Here is a 27,079-nt window from a genome sequence, read left to right as displayed (position 1 = left end):
GAACTTGCTGACTGAATGGTTGGTGATTCGAATCCAGAAGGGGTGAGCTCCCGCTGTTAGGCCCAGCTTCTGCCAACCTAGCAGTTCAAAACCATGCAAATGTGAGTAGATCAATGGATACAGCTCTGGCGTGAAGGTAATGGTGCCCCATGCAGTCACACATGACCTTGGAGGTGTCTACAGACAATGCCAGCTCTTCAGCTTAGAAATGAAGATGAGCACCGACCCCCAGAGTCGGACATGACTGGACTTAATGTCAGGACTTTATCTTTACTTATCTTTTAAGAGAGCTAAGTAAGTCATTGCGGAGCTAAGTAAGACATTTAAGAATAGTAATCAAAGACAAACTATTTTTCTTGGACACTGATTTTGTAGTCTCCAAGTTTAAGAAATGAAGTATTTACTGTTTTTATGGTCTCCGCCCTACACCTTCAATTTAAAACTTGCCCTGCTTACTTTCACAAGCTGCTGCTTATTACTGTTTTGTAGTCTCTCTTTCTAAACTGCTGATTGTTTTTCAGAATACAGGAAGATGCCCTACGGGTTTCCAGAATTAAATTTAAACTATGTCTGATGCCACAGTGTAACTGTCAGTTCTGCATTGTATAAACAAAAATGCTAGGATGTTATTATTATTATTATTATTATTATTATTATTATTATTATTATTTCTACCTCTTGTACCATCTCAGGAAAAGCTGGCAGCCCTTGAGGCCAGTATTGAGCAGCGCCTGAAATGGGCCGGAGGGGCGAATCCAGCCTTAGCGCCGGTTCTCCAAGATTTTGATGCCACAATTGCTGAAAGACGAAATCTTGTCCTCAAAGAAACACAAAGGGCCAATCAGGTACTATCAATTATATTTGAAGTATACTTTATTTCTTTTAATCTGATAATTCTTCAGTGCTTTTCCCCAAAGTAATCCAAGTGAATTTTAACTTTTGATTTCTGACTTCTTTTCGTCCTGCTTTCTCCTGCAGGTTACTTTCCTTTGTAGCAACATCATTCATTTTGAAAGTTTGCGTACCAGAACAGCAGAAGCCTTAAACCTTGATGCTGCCTTGTTTGAACTTGTCAAACGTTGCCAACAAATGTGTTCATTTGCATCGCAGTTTAACAGCACAGTGTCTGAGCTGGAACTTCGTTTAATTCACAGAGTGGTAAGTAAAGGAGAGAGAGAGAGAGAGACGGAATAAAATGTTTTACATCTACTAGCCAGGCTATTGGAACTGTATCTTGGATTTAAATGGCTCTTTCCTCCCCCTCTGTGCTCTATTTTTTTCTCCATTTTAAACAAGTCTGGTTTATAGAGACAAAATATTCTTACAAATCCATTCAAAAACATAGTTAATGTGAATCACGAAGTAAGGGACATAGTTGAGGATTTACAAGGGAAGTACATGTTCTCTTAAGGATAAAAATGTCTGCCTCGTTACACTTCTAAAGTGCTTGGATATTTAATCAAACCCTGTTTTCAGCCATAGCTTAGTACCTAAATCATAGTTAGAACATGCAAATGTACAGTGAAGCTCTAAAGTTTTTTTTACTTAGATTTTCTGGTTGCTTAGTATTCTGATTTCCTGCCATTATAGAGCAGGGCAATCACTACAGTTTTGATTTGTCAGTTCAGGCAACAAACCAAACATCGAAAGAAGCCATAGCTTGGAAATCCAGTTCACATCTGTTTGTGGTTCAGATAGTCTGATTGCAAACTACATCATGTCAACTCAGCCTTTGTTACATGTATAAGTCTCTTTTATAATCATCGTTTATCACGATGTCTGAATGGCCAGTTGTAGTACAATAGATTTAACCACCCAAACTTTGTTTCAGATTTTATGCACATTTTATTTATAGAGAAGCATGTTGTTGTTGTTGTTATCTTTATTTATATCCCACCTTTCTCCCCATGGGGACTCAAGACAGCTAACATACCCACACTAAACAGTTTAAAAAGAGCAATGCAAAAGTTAAAAACAATTTAATAATAACAGTGTTTGAAAACAAAATTAAAATACAGCCAATACATTAAAATGGCCTTTAAAAATGCATTCCCCCCCCCCTTAGGATACTAGCTTAGGGTAGTATATGTGAGGCCACCCTTGTCAACTTAATAAGAGTTTTAAAGATTTACTGAAGACGAGTAATTAGCCAACAGCTACTGAGCTTTCTGAATGAGTCCTGCTTGTCGAGGTGTTTAAACATTTGGTGAACTCTTTCTTCACTGTAGGGCACCAATGCTGAGCATCCCATTGGTAGTTCAGAGTGGCTCATCTCTGCTCACAAGCAGCTGTCCCAGGACACATCGACTCAGAGGACTGTGCAAACAGAAAAGGAGCAGCAGATCGAAACTGTGTGTGAAACCATTCAGAACCTGGTTGATAATATCAAAAGTGTGCTAACCGGGCACAACAGGCAACTGGGAGATGTCAAGCATCTGCTGAAAGCTATGGCAAAGGTGATCTCTAAAGTAAAATTGGGTATCTTTTATCTGAAAAGCTTGGGACCAGAAGTGTTTTGGATTTGGAAATACTTGTATTTGCATACATGTACATCTAAAGAGTCAGGACAGAAGTCTGAACTTGACATTCATTTATGTTTCATATATGCCTGATACACCAGGCATGAGCAAACTTGGACCCTCCAAGTGTTTTGGACTTCAACTCTGACCATTCCAAAGAGCTTCAGGCCCCTTCCTTTTCCCCCTCAGCCACTTAAGCAGCTGAGGGGGAAATGGGAGGGGCCTGAGGCTGTTAGGACTGGTGGGTGTTGAAGTCCAAAACACCTGGAGGGCCCAAGTTTGCCCATGCCTGTGATACACCATACATGAGCATATTGTGGGAACTGGATTATATAAGCCCTAAGCTGGAAGAGGAAGGTGTTCTATTGGCAAATGTCATATACACATTCTTGCACTTTAAAGTCACATCTCAAAAGATAAGTTACAATGATTGTTTCTTTATTACAGGATGAAGAAGCGGCTCTGGCTGATGGCGAAGATGTTCCCTATGAGAATAGTGTCAGACAGTTCTTGGGAGAATATAAGTTGTGGCAAGATAATATTCAAACAGTTTTGTTTACATTAGTTCAGGCGATGGGTCAGGTCCGCAGTCAGGAGCATATTGAAATGCTGCAAGAAATTACTCCAACTCTGAAAGAACTGAGAACCCAGAGTCAAAGGTAGGCAGACGTGATTGCTTCTTTGTATATTTACTAAAGGTGAACACATGCCTGTTTTTAATGGAAATATTCTAGTTACTAGAATAATAGAAAATGATAAAATCCTCAATGCAAACTTTATTGGATGTTCTTTAGTCCGGAGAGACAAAAATCTTTGAGAGCAACTTCAGGTTAAGGAGTATTTTGAGATACTGATTAGTATGAAATATTTGAATGTCTCCTCATTTCCTCAAGATATAGGAAAACATGTTTTATGTAATACAGCATTCTTATACTGGATTTTCTCTGGGGACCTCGAAATGCATACATCTGTTTATTGATTTTTCTTATTTTTCCTAGTGTCTACAACAACCTAGTAAGCTTTGCATCGCCCTTAATCACGGATACACCCAATGAATGCTCAAGCCCAACGTCTGTTGCGACATGTCAGCCAACATTTGCTGCAGGTGAATTAGTCCTCTAGATATTTTGAACTTGTCAAATACATTAATCATCATCGTTCCCTTTTCATTGGCGTCAGGGCAGCCTTCCCACTAGTTTGGTTCTTTTTCCTGAAAGATACAGATGTCAAGGAACAATTCCACTATGGAAAAATGGATCCACCCTCCTTCCAGGGTTTATTTATTTACATTTATTTACAGTATTTGTATACTACTTTTCTCACGCCGAGGGGGACTCAAAGCTGTTGTAGTTTAGGTTCTGACTGTTTTCTCTGTGGTTACCAGATAATAAATCCCCATTTCCAAAGATGTTTTTCCCTTGATTAGGAACCCTGAGAGAGAAACAATTAAGACTACTCTTTGCCACTAGCCTTCCAGAATCTACAACTCCCTGAATGCTAGTGGTTATGTTGGCAAGGTATTCTGTGAGTTGTTGTTTAAGAAGTAACATTTCCAGTACTGTGAAGCTTTCCAAGTGTTCATCTCAAAATAGAAATAATATTTGCCTCATTACCTATGGGCATCAAACGAAAGAAGAAAAATTATGGTGAAATAAATAAAGCATTAACATGAAGATAAATCCTTTTCTCTCTCTCTCCTGTAGTGATCTTATGGGGAATTTATTCCCTTCTATAAGCCCTTTCTCACCCTCCCTCTGTTTGAGCCAGGAATCTGAAGTCAGGATCTTGTTTTTCACTTTTTTAAAAAAACCAATCTGTATTCAACAACTTTATTTATATCCTGCACTATCTCCCCAAAGGGACTCAGGGCGGTTTACAACAGATATCGGCAAACATTCAATGCTGTGAGAAGCTGAACAAAGACAAAAATAACAAACCCCCAAGTCCCCCAAAAATCCAGATCTATATCAAAAATAATAACACATTATACTGCAATATTGCTAGTAATATTATATGTAATATATATTATACAATTATCATATTATTATACATTACTGCATTGTACTATATTGTTATAACAGCTTATCATAATGTTATATATTAAGAAAAAATATAATATTATCATATTATAATATGCGCCCCTGGTGATGCAGTGGGTTGAACCACTGAGCTGTTGAACTTGCTGACTGAAAGGTCAGTGGTTCAAATTCTGGAAGCAGGGTGAACTCCTGCTGTTAGCCCAGCTTCTGCCAACCTAGCAGTTCGAAAACATGCAAATGTGAGTAGATCAATAGGTACTACTCTGGTGGAAAGGTAACGGTGCTCCATGCAGTCATGCTGGCCACATGACCTTGGAGATGTCTATGGACAATGCCAGCTTTTCAGCTTAGAAATGGAGATGAGCACCACCCCCCAGAGTCGGACTTGACTTGACTGAATGTCAAGGGGAAACATTTACTTTTACTATATATTGTTCTACCTATCCTTCTCCTATATTATAACTTTTGATGGATTTTTATGACATTTTCAATATTGCTTTGTTTAAATTATATGTTTATAGCGGTCCGTAGTAATACAGGGCAGAAAACTCAGCCAGAGGTCATGTCACAGAATACAAGGAAGGTAATTCAGAAGAACCTTGTTCCATCAGCAGATACTCCTCCGGGTACAATTGCAGGGACTGGGAAAAGCGTTGTGTCTAGCCCTAAAAAGGCCATCAGAGATCCTAAAACAGGGAAAGGTAAGTTGCAAAATAATGTAGAACATTCTACTTTTCAATGAGCAAAACGCATCTGAATGTTTTATATCAGATATATTAAAATGGAGGTGTTCCCCCCCCCCTTTTTTTTTAAAGCTGTGCAAGAGCGGAATTCATATGCAGTAAGTGTGTGGAAGCGTGTCAAAGCCAAGCTAGAGGGCCGGGACTTGGATCCCAACCGGAGAATGTCTGTGGCTGAACAGGTGAGTCCATGGGCAATCCCTGTTCTCTTCTCAAATCCCTCCAAAGTATAATTTACTTCAGATAACCCCCTCAGCTCGGTTTTATACGATGAACTTTTAAAAAATATGGTCTTGTTTGGTGTTGTTGCTGGACAAGTACAGTGACCCATGAATCGTCCTTCGTGTATCTGTGTGGGCTTGAAACTTCTGTTACCCTGTAAGTATAAGAACAAAAAGTGGCTGATTGCTAGGTTTAAACTTTGCCACTATTACATAGTTTAATAGTAATAAATATAAAATATAAAGATTTAATAATAGTAATAAAGCAGCTGATTGTGAGATTTCAACTTGGCCACTATTACATAATTAAATAGTAAATAAAGTTAATAGTCATAAATATAGAATATAAAGATTTAATAATAAATAGTAATAAAGTGACTGATTTCTAGGTTTAAGCTTGGCCCCTATTATACAGTTTAATAGTAAATAAAAAGTAAATATTAACAAATATTAAATATACATATGTAATAGTATATAATAATAAAGTGCCAGATTGCTAGGTTTAAGCTTAGCCACTATGATATTGTTTAATAGCCCATGATGTGAGCATTACCTGTAAAGATACAGGAACGAATTCTGCATTTCCTAAAACTGTTTTGCATCTATTCGCCTTAAAAGCGGCGTTGCCCCAGTTTGCTATTCTTAGTTGTGTTTCAGATGGGCTCAAAGGTTCCATGTGTCAATGGAAACATAGCAGTAGTACTACTAGTAGTAGTTTCTGTATGTTGTTTTATCTCGGTAATGCAAGTTTTCCTCTGGTGTATCTGACTCCAAGAACACTCCTTCATAATAAACAGCCTATTGGGAATAATGAATGGGTCATGACCTGTTACGATCACTGACCAACGGTGGTATAGATCATGAACTGTTAGGATCACAACCTAATCAGGGTAGCAGAGTTTATTGGTAATGAATGGTTGCTGGGCATGTAGATACTTTGTTTCTGTCTGATACTTTCAGCAGACAATGATGCAAGCAGACTTTTACAGATAACAAGTTCTGTTTACTGATAACTTCATGTAATTAAAGATGCAGGCACATTCAAAGTCTTCAGTAATGTTTCAGAGAATTTTTTTCTTGAACTTAAAATATTTAACAGTTTCTTCACAGACTATGTTGTTTTATGCAGCTCTCTTTAATATGGGCCTCAACAGTTTCTAACTTCCTAACATGAGCTTCTGCACTCTGACAGACTTCTATACTCAAACTCATTCAAGGCTCAAAACCGACTTTTAACAGACTCAAGGCTCAATTGACATTCCCTGTCATCTTGTTTAAAACTGAACATTGCAAACTCTCATAGTCAGTCACGTGACCTGTAGCCCCTCCCACTGCTTTAGGTATATAGAGATAAGGAAACTGAAAATCAAATAAGATATATACTTCAGGTTATAAAACAACACATATTAAAACAGAAAAAATCAAAGGCTTCTAATAGAACGGGTTCATTAATCTTATTAACCTTGTCTTGAGGAACTGAGCAACTGTTGTTGTCAGTACTAATTTCAAAAGGTGTTTAAGTCAGATGTACTCACAGTTCTTTCCCCAAATAATTTGTCTAGACTCTATCCTGAGTTGTTTAGAAGCCCTATGGTGTGTGGTAGACTCAGGGCTTGTCCTGCTGTGTTTTCAGTTCTCCGTTTCAAAAAGACAGAGTAGGGAAAAAACAAATATACCAGAGCTCGTTAAAACACCTCTTATTGTGCCAGCGTCAACTTGCTTTCTCAGATACTCCTTCAGATACAGAGGTTATAAGCTCCTTAGAAGATGAAATTATACCTCAGACATCTAACTTCTCTTGTTGTGACTTCCTAGGTCGACTATGTGATTAAGGAGGCGACTAATCTAGATAACTTGGCTCAGCTCTATGAAGGTTGGACAGCCTGGGTATGAACAGGGAGATGACGACAACAGGTCCGCCTGGTTCCGCAAAGTCAGACCTCCAGCAGAATCCACTCGGCCTCAGGCGTCTATCCATGGCGGCAGCACCACGGTCAGTGGTGGTGCCTTTCGGGGGCTCAACGTGAGGCCACCCAGGCCCTCTTGGGGTCCTGGGGGAGGGAGTCCTGCAGAGTGGCTGCACTCAGGGATACGCTGAACACAATGGCCTGGAGGGACCCCGCAGGGCCAAGGGGGGAAGCCCACCGCAGCCTGAACCGCCGCAGCACAGCAGGGCTGTCTTTCTGCTGCAGAAGAACTGCCAACGTGTCGGGGGGTAAGAGCCGCAGAAAGGGAAATGGGGGGCACTCCAAAGGCCACAGAGCCACTTGGAACCCCATTCCGCCTGACCATGTGAACAATCCGGGGCAAAACCGAACACACACCAAAAGGGGGGCCGCAGAGGAAGATTTGCGAGATCGCGTTTCTTGAGTCACTCTGGCTGCTTGGCATCGGCACTGGTTGAGTCAACCAGTTAGTGCAAAAGTTTAAACAAAATAAAAAAATAAAATTGGGGGGAAATGCTACATAAGATGAACTTCAGATATGGACTGAAACGGAAAGAGCTCGATGTCAGCCGCATTGAAAGAACTTTCTGAGAAGAGAGAGCTTTTGTCTTTTTTTTTTTTTTTAAGGAAAAAGTTCTTTCCCACTTCTGGTTTATTCTTGTAACTTAGGTATATTTCCAGTATATTTTAATTTCAGTCCTTGTGTTTCACTGGTTGAGTCAAATAAATTGTTTTGCTAAATCATAATTTCAAAAGCACAGGGAATGCTGAACATTTAAGCAGTTACCTTTGAGTTGTGATCAAATGCAAATTGACTTTTCTGTTTGTTTTCAGGTGATTTGTGTGTGTGATTCTATCATGTACAGTTCCCCCAGATTCACTGTGCATTTCAAAGTAATGAATCTTCCACAGGCATTTTATTTAAATGTGCACCTCCCTCTGCTTGCATTGTATCTGCATTTTCATAATCCAACCTTTCCCCTCGAAAAGTTCATTCTATTGTGATTTGCTGTAGTTTCTTTTGTAAACATAGCTACTCCAATGTAACCATTATCTTTTACCAAAAAACAAGCCCCATGATTACATTATCTTAAGTGCATTGTTGATGACAGAAAAATCAATAAAGTGACGTTCTAGTGAAGGTAGTTTTATGCTGTTTGATTCACTTCAAATTTTGATTTACACTTGGAAATATATAGCATTTTAGTTCGGGCTGGGGATTGAAAAACAAAACTGCAAACTAAAACAAGACTCTTTGTTTTGTTCAAGTGAAATTTGTACAAAGATTTGTATGAAGTTGCTTTTCCTTATGACTTCCAATAGGTCGTGTTGGTAATGCATTCATTGTGAATTTCTCAAGACCTTTTAACTAAATCGACCTTGCACTTTTGAATGGTGGATGCGAAAGAAGTTGCTATTAAAATGGCACTTTAAACCAGTCGGTTTCCATATGTATTCAATGTTTTACTTCCTGTTCATAAAAATGTCCAGTAACTTTAATGAGCCTGTCTCGGATTTGCCATTGGAAAGAACAGGCTGCTTCCCGGCTCCAGCAAAAGGCAGCCATAACTTTGTGGTGTCATTTAAGGTAGAGGTATCTTCCTTTTGCATCTAAAATTTGAGGTTGAAATGGTGGGGTTAGGGGCCTCCCCTGCATACAGTTGTTATCTTGTGCATTTCCTTTATAAGCCATTAAGGAGGACAAATCAGGATTTGCAATATGATCTGGAGTGAACGTTTAAACCTCTTTTCAGACAGAGAGGCATTCACTTTTCAGTCTGTTTATCTAAAAGGGAGCTTAGAAGCCTTTGCTTAGAAGAGTGCCGCCATATATATGTTGAGGCCAAGTAGAAGGGGCAGAAACTAGTTACTTCCATCCTCTCAAATGGGATTGGGGTGAGGTGGAGTCTTCTGGCTTCCTCTGAACATCTCATAAAGGAATGGCTTCATGCTGTTCTCCATCTTCCACACAGGCTCCTGTTGCCCTTGGTTTTATTGGGCCTAAATGAGTCCTGTGTGCTGCCTGTGTATTTTGTTTTACCTTTGAGTCAATGCATTCCAGCCCAACATCTTCATGGAATTGGTGAGTGCATTTTGGTTTTCCCTTCTGTATGAAACCTCCTCGGTCTGTATCCAAATGCAATCGGGACGAGATTATGCCTCTTGTTTCCTGGAAGTGTGGACAGGGCAGTGCTACTCCCTTGCTTCGTGTGTTGTTGTTCTTTTAGCCAGAAATGAACAGTGTATGGAAATGGAATCTTTACTGCATTGTGTAATAAAGTTCAGAAATCTACTTGTGTTCTTATTTTTTGTATTGCATTCATTTTATATTGAAAATGGGAGAGCTGTTTCTCTGCACCAAACATGAGCTTTTTTAAAAACAACAACAACACGTGTTTGCTTGGTTGCAGTGGGTTTTTTGGACTGTATGACCATGTTCCAGAAGCATTCTCTCCTGATGTTTCGCCCACATCTATGGCAGGCATCCTCAGAGGTTCTGAGGAATATTTCATTGCAAAACTCATGTCCCATAAGGCACACTTAACACACTCTTCACTCTGAATGTATTAAACACCCAAGTCATAATGGGACACCGATCCTTCTCCAACATATTCCCGAAGCAAAATCACTGAATTCCCAGGGCTGATTATAAATGACATTAGCTTGATTTGAACCAATTGTACCAGAGAAAGGCTCTGGTTTTGGGTGTTTTTTCTTCTTACTCTAATGGCTTGCATGGTTTCACCTCCCGTTTTCCTGCTTAGTTCAAATACTCCTTAGCTGTCACATCCCGGCCAACCCAATACGATTATGCTTGCCGATTAGACCTGGGCAGCATTGTGAAACCACGTTTTAGTGTTCTCCTTTTGAGGCCACATGCAGAACATAATTGGACAGAAGGGACATCATAATAGGAAATCATCGACATATACAAGTTAAATTTGCTAATGCCTGCCTCCATGGTTGAGGCACATTAAATTCAGAGCCACCTTTCTGAGCATGCAGGCAGACATTCAAATAACTTTCTCAACCGGAGCTTTCTCAAACTGGTTCCATTTTGAACTAGAGGTATATATGTCCTGCCTTTCTGAAAAATAAACAAACTTTTAAAAAAGCAAAAAAAACAAGCACCTTGTGAAGGAGCCAGTATATTACTGCTACTAATTGTAAAGGCTTGGCCACTAATTTGCAACAATGCCACCAAATTGTAAGGAGGTATAGGTATAACTGTTACATATATGTAGAAAGTTGGAAAAAGGAGTCACCTCTTTGTGATGGCTTTTTAAATTGATGACACAACCAATAGCTTGTAATGTTGCTTTGGTCTTTCTCTAATATGTAGCATGACTTGACTTGGAAAAGAGTCAGGCTTGACTTCAAAAGGAAACGAACAAGTTTGTTGAGGTACAGAAATGTGATGGTTTCAAAGTTTCTCTTCTCTTAGAGGTACAGATCTTTAATGGTCACGTTCATAACAGTCCTTAAATAACTCTTAGAAGGTCTAATTATTCTAACAAACAGGTCTTAAACTTAGTTCTTTTAGAAAGAGATCTTTCTTTAACAGGTTATTTCAGGCACACGCTTATCCTTTCTTTATGATGGTTCTGTTACAATAAAGATGCTTATTAGGGTTTCCCTTCTTTTCCACAACAGTTACTTTTAATATAAATCATAGAATCATAGAGTTGGAAGAGACCTCATGGGCCATCCAGTCCAACCCCCTGCCAAGAAGCAGGAATATTGCATTCAAAGCACCCCTGACAGATGGCCATCCAGCCTCTGTTTAAAAGCTTCCAAAGAAGGAGCCTCCACCACACTCCAGGGCAGAGAGTTCCACTGCTGAACAGCTCTCACAGTCAAGAAGTTCTTCCTAATATTCAGGTGGAATCTCCTTTCTTGTAGTTTGAAGCCATTCCGTGTCCTAGTTTCCAGGGAAGCAGAAAACAAGCTTGCTCCCTCCTCCCTGTGACTTCCTCTCACATATTTATACATGGCTATGATGTCTCCTCTCAGCCTTCTCTTCTTCAGGCTAAACATGCCCAGCTCTTTAAGCCGCTCTTCATAGGGCTTGTTCTCCAGACCCTTGATCATTTTAGTCGCCCTCCTCTGAACATATTCCAGTTTGTCAATATCTCTCTTCAATTGTGGTGCCCAGAATTGGACACAATATTCCAGGTGTGGTCTAACCAAGGCAGAATAGAGGGGTAGCATTACTTCCCTAGATCTAGACACTATGCTCCTATTGATGCAGGCCAAAATCCCATTGGCTTTTTTTGCCGCCACATGACATTGTTGGCTCATGTTTAACTTGCTGCTCTTGAGCCAGGCGTCCCCCATTCTGTATGTTTGCATTTTGTTTTTCCTGCCAAAGTGGAGTATCTTACATTTGTCACTGTTAAACTTAATTTTGTTAGTTTTGGCCCATCTCTAATCTGTCAAGATCATTTTGAATCCTGCTCCTGTCCTCTGGAGTATTGGCTATCCCTCCCAATTTGGTGTCGTCTGCAAACTTGATGATCCTGCCTTCTAACCCTTCATCTAAGTCATTAATAAAGATGTTGAACAGGACCGGGCCCAGGACGGAACCCTGCGGCACTCCACTCGTCACTTCTTTCCAAGATGAAGAGGAAGCATCAGCCTTTCCCTGTAGTTCTATGACTACAGAATTCTCTCTGGTTCTTTACACAGGAAAGAACCAACCAGTTCTGCAGTTCACCAACCACAGACTGACCGCTTCCAAAATGGCTGTTCTGCCAAGTGGCAGTTGGCTCTGCCCCTATCTCCATAGCAACTCAGCTCAAAGCAAGCTAAGCTGGTTACCATCCCCCAATATTATGCAATACTATATACTTACCATTACTAACCCTTATCTATGTATATAATAAAAGTCAAAGTTTGTATGCGGAGGACAAAAGTGTGGCGGTGTGGCGGTGTATGTGCCAGCATTCTGATTGGCCACCCTGAAAGTTCCAAGATTCTGATTGGCTGCCGCTGTGGTGCTATTTGCATATGATCTCTGATTGGTCAGCTTTACAGGAGCCCCTGGTGGAGAAAAGGTTTCATGACAGAAACGGAGACATGAGAGAAGGAAATTTGCATATGGTCTCAGATTGGCCAGCCTCAATTCCAAGATTCCGAGATGACAAAGAGAGGAAAGGAAAGGCCAGGGGCTCTGTCAGAAAATTACCAATACAGACCAAACTTGGCACACAGAGCCCCCATGACCCACTCTACATCCTGCTGCAGTTTTGGAGGAGGACAGACGATGGATGATGCGACTTCCAGTACCTTCACTCACATTCTGAGACCTCTGCAAATCTCATGCAATGACTGATCAAGAGCATACTTGGCACATAGACCTCTCATGACCCACTTTACGTCCTGGTGTCATTTGGAAAAAAAACGGAGGTGGTTGATGGGACTTGCAGTAACCTCACTCACTTTCTGAGACCACTGAGACCCTCGCCAATGACTAATCAAGACCAAACTTGGCACACGGAGCCCCAATGACCCGCTCTACACCCTGGTGCAGTTTGGAGGACAGACCATGGATGATGGGACTTCAAGTACCTCTACTCCCTTCCCAAGATTGCTGCAACCCTCATCTAATGACCGTTTAAGACCAAACTTGGCACACACAGCCCCCATGACCCACCCTACATCCCAGTGCTGTTTGAAGGATGGACGATGGAGGATGGGACTTGCAGTACGTTCACTCACTTCCTGAAACCATAGCAAAACTCATTCAAAAACGAATAAAGACCAAACTTGGAACAGAGAGCCCCCATGGCCAAGTCAACATTCTGGTGAGGTTTGGGGGAGTACAGACTATGGATGATGGGACTTCAAGTACCTCCACTCACTTCCCAAGACCTCTGCAACACTCATCTAATGACCGATCAAGACCAAACTTGGCACACAAAAACCCCATTACCCACTCTCCATCCTGGAGCAGTTTGGAGGAGGATGGACCACAGATAATGGGACTCACAGTACCTTCACTAACTTCCTGAGACAACTGCGAGTCATATAAATAACTGATAAAGACCAAACTTGATACACAATTCCTTTCTTAAATAACCCGGGCAGCGCTGGGTCCCCAAGCTAGTCTATAATAATACATAACTGCAAGAAAAAATGTACACTTCATCACACTTGGGTATCTCAAAAGTCTCACGCCTGCTTAATATCAACATTTTGTTTTGGCCAATGACCAAAATACAAACGACAACAAAAAGGTGTTGTGTTCATCCTGTGAAGTGACCAACCCCCTTCTTTTCTTCCTTATTTCTTCCCTTCATTTCCTTTTTTTCCTGTCCTTCCTTTTTTGCTTCTTCCCTTTCCTTTTTCTTTCTTCCCTTCCTTCCCTTTTTCCTTCCTTCCGTTTTTCTTTCCCTTCTTCCTTTCCTTCCTTTTTTCTTACTTACCTTCATTCCCTTTTTCCTTCTTACCTTCCTGCCCCTTTTCCTTCCTTCCTTCTTTCTTTCTTTCTTTCTTTCCTTCCTTTTTATTTCTTTACCTTCCTTCCCTTTTTCTTCCTTCTTTCCTTCAAGGCTTGCATTTGGTGTTTGCCATTTCCTAGCTTTTCCCCAATTCAAAGTGGCTCAGAAACCTTTTGTTTCTATGTAGTGGTGCCTGTGGTTGATAAGAAACAAAATGCTTCTTTTCCAATTTTGTAAAGCAGACCTTTACAAAATGTCCAGTCTCGATAAAATAGTGAAGAGTAGAGACATCAGACTGGCAACAAAGATCCGCCTAGTCAAAGCCATGGTATTCCCTGTAGTCACCTACGGATGTGAGAGCTGGACCTTAGGGAAGGCTGAGCGAAGGAAGATTGATGCTTTTGAGCTGTGGTGTTGGAGGAAAGTGCTGAGAGTGCCTTGGACTGCGAGAAGATCCAACCAGTCCATCCTCCAGGAAATAAAGCCCGACTGCTCATTGGAGGGAAGGATACTAGAGACAAAGTTGAAGTACTTTGGCCACATCATGAGACAGGAAAGCCTAGAGAAGACAATTATGCTGGGGAAAGTGGAAGGCAAAAGGAAAAGGGGCCGACCAAGGGCAAGATGGATGGATGGCATCCTTGAAGTGACTGGACTGACCTTGAGGGAGCTGGGGGTGGTAACGGCCGACAGGGAGCTCTGGCGTGGGCTGGTCCACGAGGTCACGAAGAGTCGGAGACGACTGAACGAATGAACAACAACAAAGCAGACCTGGGCCAACTTGAGCTCTCTTTCCAGTGTTTTGGACGTCAACTCCCACAATTCTTCACAGCCTCGGCCCAACCTTAAAGGGCTGGGGAGCAAAAGGAAGAGGCCTGAGGATGTGAGGAATTGTGGGAGCTGAAGTCCACAACATCTGGAGAGAGGGCCCAAGCTGGCCTAGGCTTACACTACAGGGAGCCGCGCCTTCGTTTTGAAAATGTAAATAGGTAGGCGATTGGCCCGGAGGCTAACAAGACGACGCTGATTGGCTGGTGGGGTTTGGTTCCCCTGACCAATGGGAGGCGAGGTGAGAGAAAAGACTTGCCTTTCTTGGGGGCGGTGCCGGGCGGTTGACGGTTGGAGCTGTCGAAGGCGGACAAAATGGCGGAAGGCGACAACAGGAGCACCAACCAGCTGGTGGGTGAACGGTCTATTCTTCTCTCTCTCTTCTAGGCAAGGGGGAGGCGGCGTGGCCTCAGTCGTGGTCCCCATCCAGGGCGGGTTTGGCGAGACTTAAGGGCCCAGGCTGAGGCCTCGTTTCCGGGCTCAGGCCCAGAGCTTGCTTGGCCTTGAATAATGGCCCTTTGCTTTCAGGGTCTCTCTTTCAGTAGAATTGGTGAATGCAGGGATCATGGCACGGAGTAGATATTCTGGGGTGCGCGGTTAGGTCCATGTCGAATAGTAGAGTAGACGCCCAGTTAAGAGACCCCAGGGGCCATCCAGTCCAACCCCCTTCATGCAGGAAAAACACCATCAAAGCACCCCCAACAGATGGCCGGCCACCCAGCCTTTTTAGTAATAATAATTATAATAATAATAGCAGAAACCCCAAGGACTATCCAGTCCAACCCCATTCTGCCCTGCAGGAAAAGCACCCTCACAACACCCCCGACAGATGGTAATCCAGCTTTTCTAATAATACTAATAATACATTATATTATATAATACTAATACCTGTAGTATAATATACTGGTCGCGTATTATATATGTTGTGGTATAATAATATAGTACAATATAATGATATAATAATAATTGTATATTATATATTACATGTAATATTACTAATAGTATTGCAGTATAGTGGTATAGTAGAATATAGTAATATGTAATACTAATATTGTGCTAGGCTAATAGTATAGTATATTGTATAGACATATAATATTGATAATAATATTGTAATATAGTAATGCTAATGTATTAAATAGAATTACTACTGTTAATATTTAATCACATATACTGTTTTATTGTTGTATGTTTGTGTATTTTAAGTTGTAATGTTCCTTTATTGTGAGCCGCTCTGAGTGTCCGTATGGAGAGATAAAGCAGGATATAAATAAATAGATAGATAGATAAATGGAGCAACCCCAGAGACCATCCAATCCAACTCTCTTCTGCCTTCATACAGGAAACGCCCAATCAAAGTACCCCCAAGAGATGGCCATCCAGCCTTTGCAATAATAATAATAATAATAATAATAATAATAATAATAATAAGAGCTATCCCAGGGACCACCCAGTCCAACTGCCTTCTGCCATGCAGGAAAAACACAATCAAAGTACCCCCAACAGATGGCCATCCAGCCTTTGTAATAATCATCATCATCATAGCAGAAACCTCAGAGATCATCCAGTCCAACTAACTTCTGCCTTCATGCAGGAAAATCACCATTAAAGTACTCGCAACAGATGGCCACCCAGCCCTTCTAGTAATAATAATAATAATAATAATAATAATAATAATAATAATAATAATAGGAGCAACCCCAGGGGCCACCCAGTCCAACCCCCTTCCACTCCACCTTCATGCAGGAACAGCACAATCAAATCACCCCTGACAAATGGTCATCCGGCATCTTTTTAAATCTTCCAAGGAAGAAGTTTCCACCAGATTCCGAGGCAGAGAGTTCCACTGCTGAACAGCTCTCACAGTGAGAAGTTCTTCCTCATGTTCATTGAAATCTCCTTTCCTGTCATTTGAGCCCATTGCTCCATTGAGTCCTAGTCTCCAGGGCAGCAGAAAACAAACCTGCTCCCTCTTCCTTTTTACATCCTTTCACATATTTATACAGTGGCTTAACATAAAAGCATTTGTACACGATTTCAAATATACAAATATGTAAACATTAAAACAGGATTAAATATAAACAGTATACAGGGTTAGTCAAAATGCATAGGCCAATAAGCTATTCAATTGAATGGCTTATTGGCCTATGCATTTTGACTAACCCTGTATATTTAAAATCCCTAGTTAAAAACCATTGAAACATATCCAGAGTTAAAAACCACTATACCATACGCTCTGTATTGACTTGATACTAGTTTTAAAACATAGTGATTAGAACCAATTAGAAAATGCCATTTATAACCCAGGAACAAAAATTGTGTTACAGAGTGTTATTACTACTGCATTGATTTATAGCCCTCTTTATTCTCTTAATGAGACCCAAAGCGGCTGGTTATGAGAGGAGTCCGGGTGGCCTCATGGTTTGAGCATTGGACCAGGGCTCTGGAGGCTCAGCCATGGAAACCAACTGGGCAAGTCACCCTCTTAGCCACCAATAACCTTCTTTGGTGGCTGAGAGGATGAACAAGTGTTATTGGCCTGGCCCTTCTGAACAGATCTTGCTAAATTGTGACCTTAGGATCGCTGTAAGTGGAGAAGGACTCAGAGGCACACCAGAACATTGTGTCCTGTGAAAGGTTGTGTCCAATAACACATGTTCATCTTTAAGGCATAAAACTTTTGATTTTGATGGCCCAGAGTGAAGGTATGCCAGGTGGAGGTGCATTTCCAATTGCCTTTTGAAACTCCTAGGATGCTTTAAAATCAGGGGAGAGGTTAATGCATGAAGTGAGAGAAGGGAGAAAAAGATGTTTTGTCAAGTAGGTTTTCTGATAAATGAGCATAGGGTAAGTAGGTTAGCCTCCTCTCCCCTTCTACATACAGGTCGTACCCGAGTTACAAACACCCAACTTACAAATGACCCACAGTTAAGAATGGGACTGAGACAACAGGAAGTGAGGGGAATCTAGTCATGGAAGAGTTATTATCATGGGGAAACAAGATCCCCACTGAAGGTTTATCTGGAATTGTTATTTCCACAACTAGACACATTTTTCAAAACCCAGTTATCATAGGGACAGAAAAGGAGGCGAAATCCTCTAAAACAGTGCCACAAGCAGCAACAGAACACCACAGGAGTGTTCGCCCTTCCCTATGTGATCCAAAACACACTCTCTCTCACACACACACATATATATGTATGTATATGGACTTATACTTTAAAATATATCTGTTCCAGCATGCATACAAATTCAGCTTCAGTACAAACCCACAGAACCTCTCCTGATCGTAACTTGGGGACTGCCTGTGTTCATATTGCAGACTTTAAAAAAACAATCCTGCCACTGATTATAAAATGTATGCCATAATCTTTTCCTGAGTCTCTTGTCATTGTGGTTGCATTTTGGCTCTTTCCTCTAACAAGTGGTGCCAATAAAAAAATGCTTAGCCACACAGCTTTAAAAAAAAACCCCACAAAAAAGTGATGTCCTGTTTTTCTTGTTCTTCCACAAAAGTCTGCATTGTCATCTTCCCCCTTGGAAACGCCTGGCTGGCCTGTTTGCTTGTCTCATTGATAGGAGCAGAAGTACGCAGGGCACCTTGGCTGCCAGATGAGCCGGAGGGGATAGGCAGATGAAGCTGTAAACACAGCATTGAGCAAGAAGGTTGCTGAACATGGCTGTAGGAATTATTCTAGTCCACTTGTGCTGTGTTAGGTTTTCTTGAGTTTGAAAATCAAATCATCCATGTCTACTCTTGGGTCTGCTAAATTTCTTACTGCTTCCACTTCTTATGTGTCTTTTAACTATTGGGTATAACCTGTTCTTGGATATTATTATTTGAAACACAACAAGATGAGTCCACAGCAGACACTCTGCTGGCTATTGAATTGGATCACACGTAGGACACTTCCCAAGTGTCTAGGACTGTGTGATGTATCGGCGAATAATGCGTGCAGATCCCAGTAAGGTAGCCTTCTGCAGATGGTAACTATAATTTGGATATTATTATTATTATTATTATTATTATTATTATTATTAGTAGTAGTAGTAGTAGTAGAGTTGATCATAGATATTTATGTTAGAAGAATAACATCCTCTAAGACAGCGTTTCTCAACCTGGGAGTCGCAAAGGGGTTTCAGGGGGATCGCCAAAGACCACCAGAAAACATATTTCTGATGGTCTTAGGAATTCCTTTGGCAGAGAAGGCTTCTGTATGTTGTAAAAATGTTTGGGACCTGCTTATCTTCGTGACCGCATCTTCCCCTATGAACCTACGTGATCTCTAAGATTTTCTGGAGAGGCCCTCATCTTGCTTCCGTCCCCGTCACAAGCGAGGTTGGTGGGGATGAGAGTGAGGGCCTTTTCGGTGGTGACCCCCCTGACTTTGGAACTCTTCTCCTGAAGAGATTAGACTAGTAAGCACCCTGTCCACCTTCCATAAAGAACTAAAAACGTGGATGTTCCACTGTGCTTTTGACTAAATAACTCCCCAACTAATTTTGGCCCCCAGTTTGATCCAAAACCAGCTCTTGCACATTACCATTATTCCCCAATTAGAAACATATTTCTCTCTTTATATTACCCCCCCCCCCCAGTCTCTAATCTTGGCATTCGCTTCAGCACTTTATCCATTATCCCCGTCCTTTGTAAGTGATTGCACCAACCTGCCTATCCAAGCTCAGAACTGTGCACTACTCAGACCACTGATGGTTGTTAGATGGTTGCTATATATTGTATTATGTATTATTGTTTTATACTGTTGAAATTGTTTTTATGAATTGTATTGTGTTATATTTTAACCATGTTGAATCTCAGGCTTGTCCCCATGTAAGCTGCCCGAGTCCGTTTGGGGAGATGGAAATGGGGTACAAAAATAAAGTTGTTATTATTATAAGATCTCTCCACCTGTCCTTCTCTTCCTTTTTGGAAACAGAAGGCAAATCCTCCCACCAAAAGCCCTCCTCCGCTGTGATTGGCTGGCCTCTCAGCTAGCCTCTCAGCCAAGGGGAGAGCTGTTTCTGAGACTCCAAGCAGAGAGGGGAGAGCAGGCATGCTAGGCACATGGCAGTGTGGTGCGCATGTGTGAGTGAGAGAGAATGTGCAAGGCTGGAAGGAGACTTGCACCAGTGAGTCCCTTCAAGGAATGGGTGTTCTGTGTGGGAAGTTTGGCCCAATTCTGTTGATGGTGTGGTTCGGAATGCTCTTTGATTGTAGGTGAACTATAAATCCCAGCAACTACAACTCCCAAATGACAAAACCACACCCCCCCCAACCCCACCAGTGTTCACATTTGGGTGTATCGGATATTTGTGCCAAATTTGGTCCAGTGAATGAAAATACATGCTGCATATCAGATATTTCCATTACGATTCACAACAGTAGCAAAATTACAGTTATGAAGTAGCAACGAAAATAATTTTATGGTTGGGCGTCACCACAACATAAGGAACTGTATTAAGGGGTCGCATCATTAGGAAGGTTGAGAAACACTGCTCTAAGGAATTTGAGGGAAGTCAGGGCCAGACCAACAGATGTCTAGAGTGAAAAAAGAAACTTCCTCACCTCTAACAAATCAAGGTATCTTCTGCACTTTGTTTCCAGGATCCCCCTCCAGCGTCTATCAAAATCTAATTATATTCAAAATCCCATTTATACATTGGTGTAGTAGAATGGTGTCCTTTATAGAAAATGGCAATATCTGGATTTGCCATTCGGATATTTTAAAATGTTTTCAAGCTGTAGATACAGACTATACAGTACAGTAGAAAAGTCAGGATAAGTTATTTTGGCACCTGAACCATGGCATTTTGTAGCTGACTTCTCCAATAGTAAACATTGTCAATAAATACATTTATCTGGTAGACCATAAGCAATTTATCAAAATAGTGAAATGATTAAAATTATAGTTAATTAATAAAATGTCTCACTCCTTCCTTTAATGCCCCATTTGCCACTATAGTAGAAATAGGTTTAAGCAGTATAATCCTGTTTGAAATATTGTCGCAGTGCTATTTTTAAATTGGGAAAATAAGGCATTTGTGCAACTTTTCATATAAAAGTCCGGATTCAAAATAAAAGAAACACATTTGCAAAAATCTAAAAAGTATCAATTCTGGAGATTTAAGCACCAACAAACAGCTGTATTATCAGTAGCAAAGTCAGGTGACTTCTAATAAAACTAGTATTGATTGTACTAATGGTTTTAATGCTTATGTTCACAGGCTGCTGAAACAGCTGCTTTGGAGGAGCAGTTGCAAGGATGGGGTGAAGTGATTTTAGTGACTGACAAAATCCTGCGCTGGGAAAAAGCATGGTTTCCACCTGCCATCATTGCTGTAGTTTCCTTCATTTTTCTGTAAGTTAACATTATCTTCTAGAAAATTCTTATAAACGAGTTTGTGGCTAACTTACCCAAGAATAACTGGCATTATCTCGTTGTGTGAAATGTACATGTAATTTTTTAAAATGTAGTTGGAAAAATTGTGTTGATGTAGAAACCAATATATTCAGATTTTAAGTCATTGTGGTTTCTTTAAAGGGCTTATTAACTGGAAGACCTTTTTAAAAAGAAACAACTGAGGACAATAGTCATATCTCCTTGCCATTTTTAAAGCTGAAACAAAATCCACAATAACCTTCATATGTTTAGTCTTTGCTTATTTAAAATATGCTTAGTCAACAGTTTAGCCCAAAACAAAAATTCCCGGGTTCATGCACTAATTGTTCAAAGTTATCACAATCAGCTGACATGTTTGAGTAGCCAGTGGAAGAAATCTCACTAGAGACAGTTGAAGAAGAGCCAAGAGTAAGTAGCTGGGCTCTCAGCAGAGGTGATGATACAACTCTTTCTCTCGCTGCTTTGCAGTCTAATAGGAAGAGTGGTGGTTGGCTGGCAGTTGGGGAGAGTCAGAGGCACCTGATCTCTCAGCAGAGGCAGAGGAACTATGAATGGATGACAGCAGCAGGAACTGGGGAGGAATGGGTGAAACTCTAACAAAGCCCAGTGTAAAAGAGTAAGGCTGAAACTTAGAGAGCTATTATTTAATATGGACATGATGTCGACTTGACATTTTAAGTGGGCTTTTTTGTTAATCACTATATCACGGACAAGTGAAATGTTATCAAGTGCAGTCAAAATATGTCGTTCTCAAAATGCAAACAGCCATTAGGAGTACAGTTTTTTGATACAATGTGTTCCTCCCCCTTAAATGCTGTGGAAGGAAAGGAATCCAATCAATTTCTAACTTTCCTCTCACTGCTTCTTCAATAGATGTTTGCACAATAAGTGGAAGATGGCAAGTCAACCTCCAGCCCAGCCATGCTTCTTACTGTCTGATTTGTCTTCCTTCCTCCTTCCCTCCCCTTTTTTCTCCCCTTTCTTTCTCTCCCCCAGATTACTCTAATTGTTCTTTTAAGTGTTTGAATCCAAATGATAACTGGATAAAATGATTTTTTCTTTTTCAACAGGATGATCTACTACTTGGATCCATCTGTTCTTTCAGGTGTTTCTTGTTTTGTTATGTTGCTTTGTTTGGCTGACTATCTGGTACCTGCTCTTGCTCCTCGGATTTTTGGTTCCAGTAAATGGTATGTTTGAAGACTTGATTCATCTTTATTTTAGCCCCATCAATGTAAAATCTAGTTTAAAATACAAGTTGGCATTCAGAACTTATGGCATTTCCTTGCCCTTCTGTAACAGTTGCTATGTCTACTATGCTCAAACACTGCTGTATTACTTCTGACCTTTCTGCCAGCAGAATCTTTACAAGAACTAATTCTTACTAGTGTATAAGCTTTTAATATGGCTCTGCTGAAGTATTTCCTATGGCTGTAGCCAAACAGCCATAGGAAATACTTTTGTATGGTTATACAAAAAAAGTAGTATTTCGTTATTAGTCTTATATACCTATGTCTCCTCACCACTCTTGGAAAGAGCTATATTGTGTCAGCACTAGTCATCTACCAATTAACATACTAAACACTTACAATCCATAGTTGTGCATAAATCAGTAGTAAAACGTAGGGACTTTAGGAAAAGCTAAAGTGAAGAAGAAGATCTATTTATTTGAGGTGTTAGAATGAGGATGTAAATTGCATTAATGATCTTTAATGTCTATAGTTGTGCAATACAGATAAGGAAAGGAAAATAAATGAGGAAAAAGAATGAGAGTATGGGCCTAATAAAAGGGGTGGAAAGAGAGCAGAGCAAGGAAAGCAACCTTGCCTCTATTAAGAACGCACCACAAAGGCAGAAGTATGAAGCCTAAACTCTATTAACCTTCCCTTGCTGAAACCCGAGAAATAAACACATCCCAAACCTTTTTGTTCCTGCCCAAGCAACATTTAGCAGCAACACAGGGAGCCTGCATTTAGAGCACTTGAAATGGAGCAGAATGGTGTTAGCCATGTTAAACAAGGGCTTCCTGCAACAAGCCTCTCTGAAGACAGATTGTGCCTGTAAAAGCCTGTCTGCTTCTATAAAAATGGCTGCCACAGTCTCTTAGCAGAGAGGCTTATTATTGCAGTTAGGTTTTATTAAAAATGGCCACCACCACCTGAAGCACCCAAAATGCCCAATGCCTATGAAATGACTGAAGGTAAGAGATAAATGTGTGTGCAGTGTTAAGTGCTAACTTGCTATAGTAGATACAATGTGTCATCTTTTTCTGCTTAAATATTTTTAAAGGACTACCGAACAACAACAACGTTTTCATGAAATCTGTAGCAATCTGGTAAAAACACGCCGTAGAATTGTCGGTTGGTGGAAACGCCTTTTCACATTTAAGGAGGAGAAGCCAAAAATGGTAACTTCTGTGCTTTGAAGATTTTCAGACATGAAACATTCCATAAGCCATTTTGCTTTATATTTATTAAAACAAAGGTTTTCATTTGTTGATCAGAAACTACATTTTTTTAAAATGCCAAGTCCTAATTGAAATTTAGGGTAGTTACTCTAGTAATAGATAGATGTAGTCCCTGCTCCTATTTGGATCCCCTCTCCAAATTGCATATAGGAAAACTCTAATAATGTTTTATTAGTTTTAATGTGCATTTAATGTTAATTTTTAAATTTTTAACTTAATGTACTTTTACTGTTTGTTGTTCAAAGGCATTGAATAGTTGCCATATGTAAAGCCGCCTTGAGTCCCCTTTGAGATAGAGAAAGGCGGGATACAAATAGAGTAAATAAATAAAAATAAATAAATTAGGTCATGAGTCTATATGTGGTCAGAGTGCTAATCAACCATGTTTCCTGAAATAGCAACAATAGGAAATGCCTAGGAAATCCGTTTATATGTTAGAATCATTAGAAGACTATTGACTGTGTTGTTTATTTTCTAGTACTTCATGACAATGCTGTGTTCTCTGGCTGTGATTGCTTGGATAGGACAGCAAGTTCATAATCTCTTCCTCACCTACCTTATTGGTAAGCAGTGCACAATATGATGTGAATGGGGCAATGTTTGCCATTTGGAAGCCTGCAGTAATTTAAATAGAACATGAATGAAAATGAGGAGAGGGAGGGAGGGCATCTGGAAAAGATCATAAGTGATTATAACTTGTTTTCTCTCTTTTTTTTAAGTGAGCTGCTTCTTGTTGTTTCCTGGATTAAACAAACATGGAATCATTTCAAAGTATGCCGGAATGGCAAAAAGGGAGGTCAACAAACTCCTCAAGCACAAAGAGAAGAAAAATGAATGAAGCTCTGTTACACTGATTTTATGTTCTGGGAACAATTAAATGAATTCTTGTGTGTTTAATAGGATAGAAGTTTTCATTTCAGTAATCGCCTTTTAACCTTAAATGGGATTCCTTCTACAGTTTAAGTAGAAACCGTGTGGTCTTTCAGTCACACATGAATACAGTCTGCTATGACATGAGCAGTCATTCTTATAGTAAGTGTGGCTAAGCAACACCATAATGTGATAAGGTTGTTCATCAATAATAATTGGTGGTGGTATTTGTCTGAAGATAGCCTTTGCTTCTGCTTCTGGTGGAAAGATACTAGCTAAAACCTCTTCTTTTTTTAGTATTTTGAAGATTCACTGGACTGTCCATAGATGTATTGTATGATAACATCAAAAAACTTAGAAAGTTATGTGCCATGGGCAATTTAAATAAACAGGGCTCCTCAACTCTAGTACCCAAGCTGTCATTATTTCTGTATACAACCTACTGCACTGAAACTGTGGAAAATGAAAATTAGAATGCATGAACAGTCTACTTTCTTGCTTGTTATTTAATTTGTGATAGTTTTGATATTGTGCTGCGTGTCTTGAAGGTTTTTAATGTCTATAAACAAAAACATGTTGAAAATACTTGATGTACCCATGTCAGCGAGTCTCTGTAGAGTTGTGTTTTCTTAATGCTGTTTTGTTTTAATTAATAATTCACTTTTCTTAAGTAAAAGTTGTAACCTGTTAACACAATAAGCATCTTAAGTTGGTGTTTAAAAGACAAATTTCTGTCTTAATTGTAAATGGATAAGCAGTGTTATTGCCGGTTTAAAGAAATATAGAAATGTTGGGAAACCTTGAAACGTTCTCTTTTTTTATTACCTTGTAGGCATTCTTATTCTTTGGAAAAAGCATACCAGGATACTTGGTGCTTACATTATTGCCTTACAGGTGTAGCTTTGTCTCATTCTAAGCTGCCAACATAGTTTCATTATAGTTCTTTTAAACACAAAATGTTCCAATGGAGGTTAATTCCTCTTTTGTTCCTACTCTTCTTGCCTGTAGTTATGACTGTGACTGTCAGCAACAAAAAAATGAAATGTCTTCCATCTTGTTATCTGCCTAGAACCAACATGAAAGTGTAATACTAACTGTGAATGATTAAAAATAAGTTTGCCCAGATCTAAGAATTTGGCTATTCAAAAAATAGGCTTCAAACCCTAATCGATATTAGAATTTCTGATCAAAGAGGAATTATTTTCACAAGTTTGCTTGCAGGAATGCAACTGAACTCCCCATTAATTGCTGCATGGCTCATTCACCTTCATTAATAGACCATTCTTGTCTATTTGAATTCTCCGCCAGCAAGTCATGCGCACATTACAGAGAAAGGAGAATGGTATAAAAGGGAAATTAAAAGCTTTCAGCTAAATACAGAAAGAGGAACATAAATCCATTTCTCTGAAAATCTTTTGTATATTTTATTTGCTCTGCCTTTCTCTTATTTTGCATATTTATTTTACACAAAATACTTTAAGCTGAAGTAGGAATGTGATGTCGTGTGTAAAGAAAAAAGTGTAATAGGGTGGGTAGGTAGGGAGAGAAGGGCACATTCTTGGAGGGAGTGGGATTCAATGTCATGCAGTTGTTATTGTTTTGCTTAGCATTGTTCTTTTGCATTGATGTGTAGACTGCTGATAAATGTGTAATACCTAGACACCTAAACAAATAAATAAATAAAAGTGCAAGACAGTGATATTTTATTGAACATAACAGTTGTCAACCCCCTCTCACTTCAGAATAGCCAATTTTTTCAGAGCCCTAACATTGAGCTGATGCAGGCATCTTCAACCTGTAGCATTCCAGCTGTTTGGTCCTCTAACTCCTGGGATCTCCTATTGCCGGCTTGTCCAATGGTCAAGCATTCTGGGAGTTGGAAGCCCAAACCGCTGGAGGAGGCCTAAGCTAATGGGACCCTGTCTCTGGCTGCTGTTGGAATTCAACCCAACTCTGTATTCCTCGATGAGAAGACGACAGATAGAATTCAGCAAGGCTGTACTTCCCACTCATTCCTAAACGTCTTTTGTTGTTTTCTCTCACTCTATCCTTTCTCATCCCATCCTAATTGATAACAGAGAATAGAAGTCTTCAGAATGCATGTTCCTTTGTTGTAAGATCTCTGGTCATTCCTTTCACCTTTTCATTCTGAGCCTCTCTCTAGTTGTACATGAATGGGAAAATGTAGTCCTTAGATATTTTTCCTTTGGTATGAATTTAGAATAGAACAGAATAACTTTATTGCCATTGTACATTAATTGCTTTCCTCAGCACACATTACAAAACACAACATACCCATCCCTTCCCACTCTCACCACCACTGCAATGCCACATCACAAAACACATTACAAAACACAACATACCCATCCCTTCCCACTCTCACCACCACTGCAATGCCACATCAATGCGAAGCCATGAAGTTTATTTATTTATTTATTTGATGCACTTATTAACCGCCATTCTCAGCCCACTAGGGCGACTCATGGCGGTGTACAAATACATATAAAAGACAATTTACAAAAGAAATTACCAATTACAACAACATATAGACTAAACAACAATTACAGACAACATTAAAAATCCGCTTCGTCTCTTAGTAGAATCATAA

General features: G+C 40.0%; 2 protein-coding genes across 2 annotated transcripts in view; both read left to right on the top strand.

The window, feature by feature from the left end:
- SMG1 (SMG1 nonsense mediated mRNA decay associated PI3K related kinase) overlaps positions 1-9,758 on the top strand; it is a 76,516-nt gene extending 66,758 nt beyond the window's left edge. The window contains exons 55-62 of the mRNA XM_060786319.2: positions 693-845; positions 979-1,158; positions 2,229-2,456; positions 2,967-3,178; positions 3,518-3,624; positions 5,080-5,259; positions 5,374-5,480; positions 7,335-9,758. Coding sequence (XP_060642302.2) covers positions 693-845; positions 979-1,158; positions 2,229-2,456; positions 2,967-3,178; positions 3,518-3,624; positions 5,080-5,259; positions 5,374-5,480; positions 7,335-7,412 — 1,245 coding nt within the window. The 3' untranslated portion in view covers positions 7,413-9,758. The remainder of the gene's footprint in view (positions 1-692; positions 846-978; positions 1,159-2,228; positions 2,457-2,966; positions 3,179-3,517; positions 3,625-5,079; positions 5,260-5,373; positions 5,481-7,334) is intronic.
- Positions 9,759-14,980: 5,222 nt separating this feature from the next.
- Positions 14,981-26,162, top strand: ARL6IP1 (ADP ribosylation factor like GTPase 6 interacting protein 1). Its single transcript, XM_067460858.1, has 6 exons — positions 14,981-15,087; positions 20,959-21,092; positions 22,205-22,324; positions 23,424-23,541; positions 24,080-24,164; positions 24,321-26,162. Exons 1-6 carry the CDS (start codon positions 15,052-15,054, stop codon positions 24,437-24,439), a joined length of 612 nt encoding a protein of 203 aa, XP_067316959.1. The 5' UTR covers positions 14,981-15,051; the 3' UTR covers positions 24,440-26,162.
- The last annotated feature ends 917 nt before the right edge of the window (positions 26,163-27,079 follow it).

This window comes from Anolis sagrei, chromosome X, assembly GCF_037176765.1.
Source record: "Anolis sagrei isolate rAnoSag1 chromosome X, rAnoSag1.mat, whole genome shotgun sequence".
Classification (NCBI taxonomy): domain Eukaryota; kingdom Metazoa; phylum Chordata; class Lepidosauria; order Squamata; family Dactyloidae; genus Anolis; species Anolis sagrei.
Note: the sequence above shows the minus strand (reverse complement) of the source record. Positions and strands in the feature narration are given on the sequence as shown.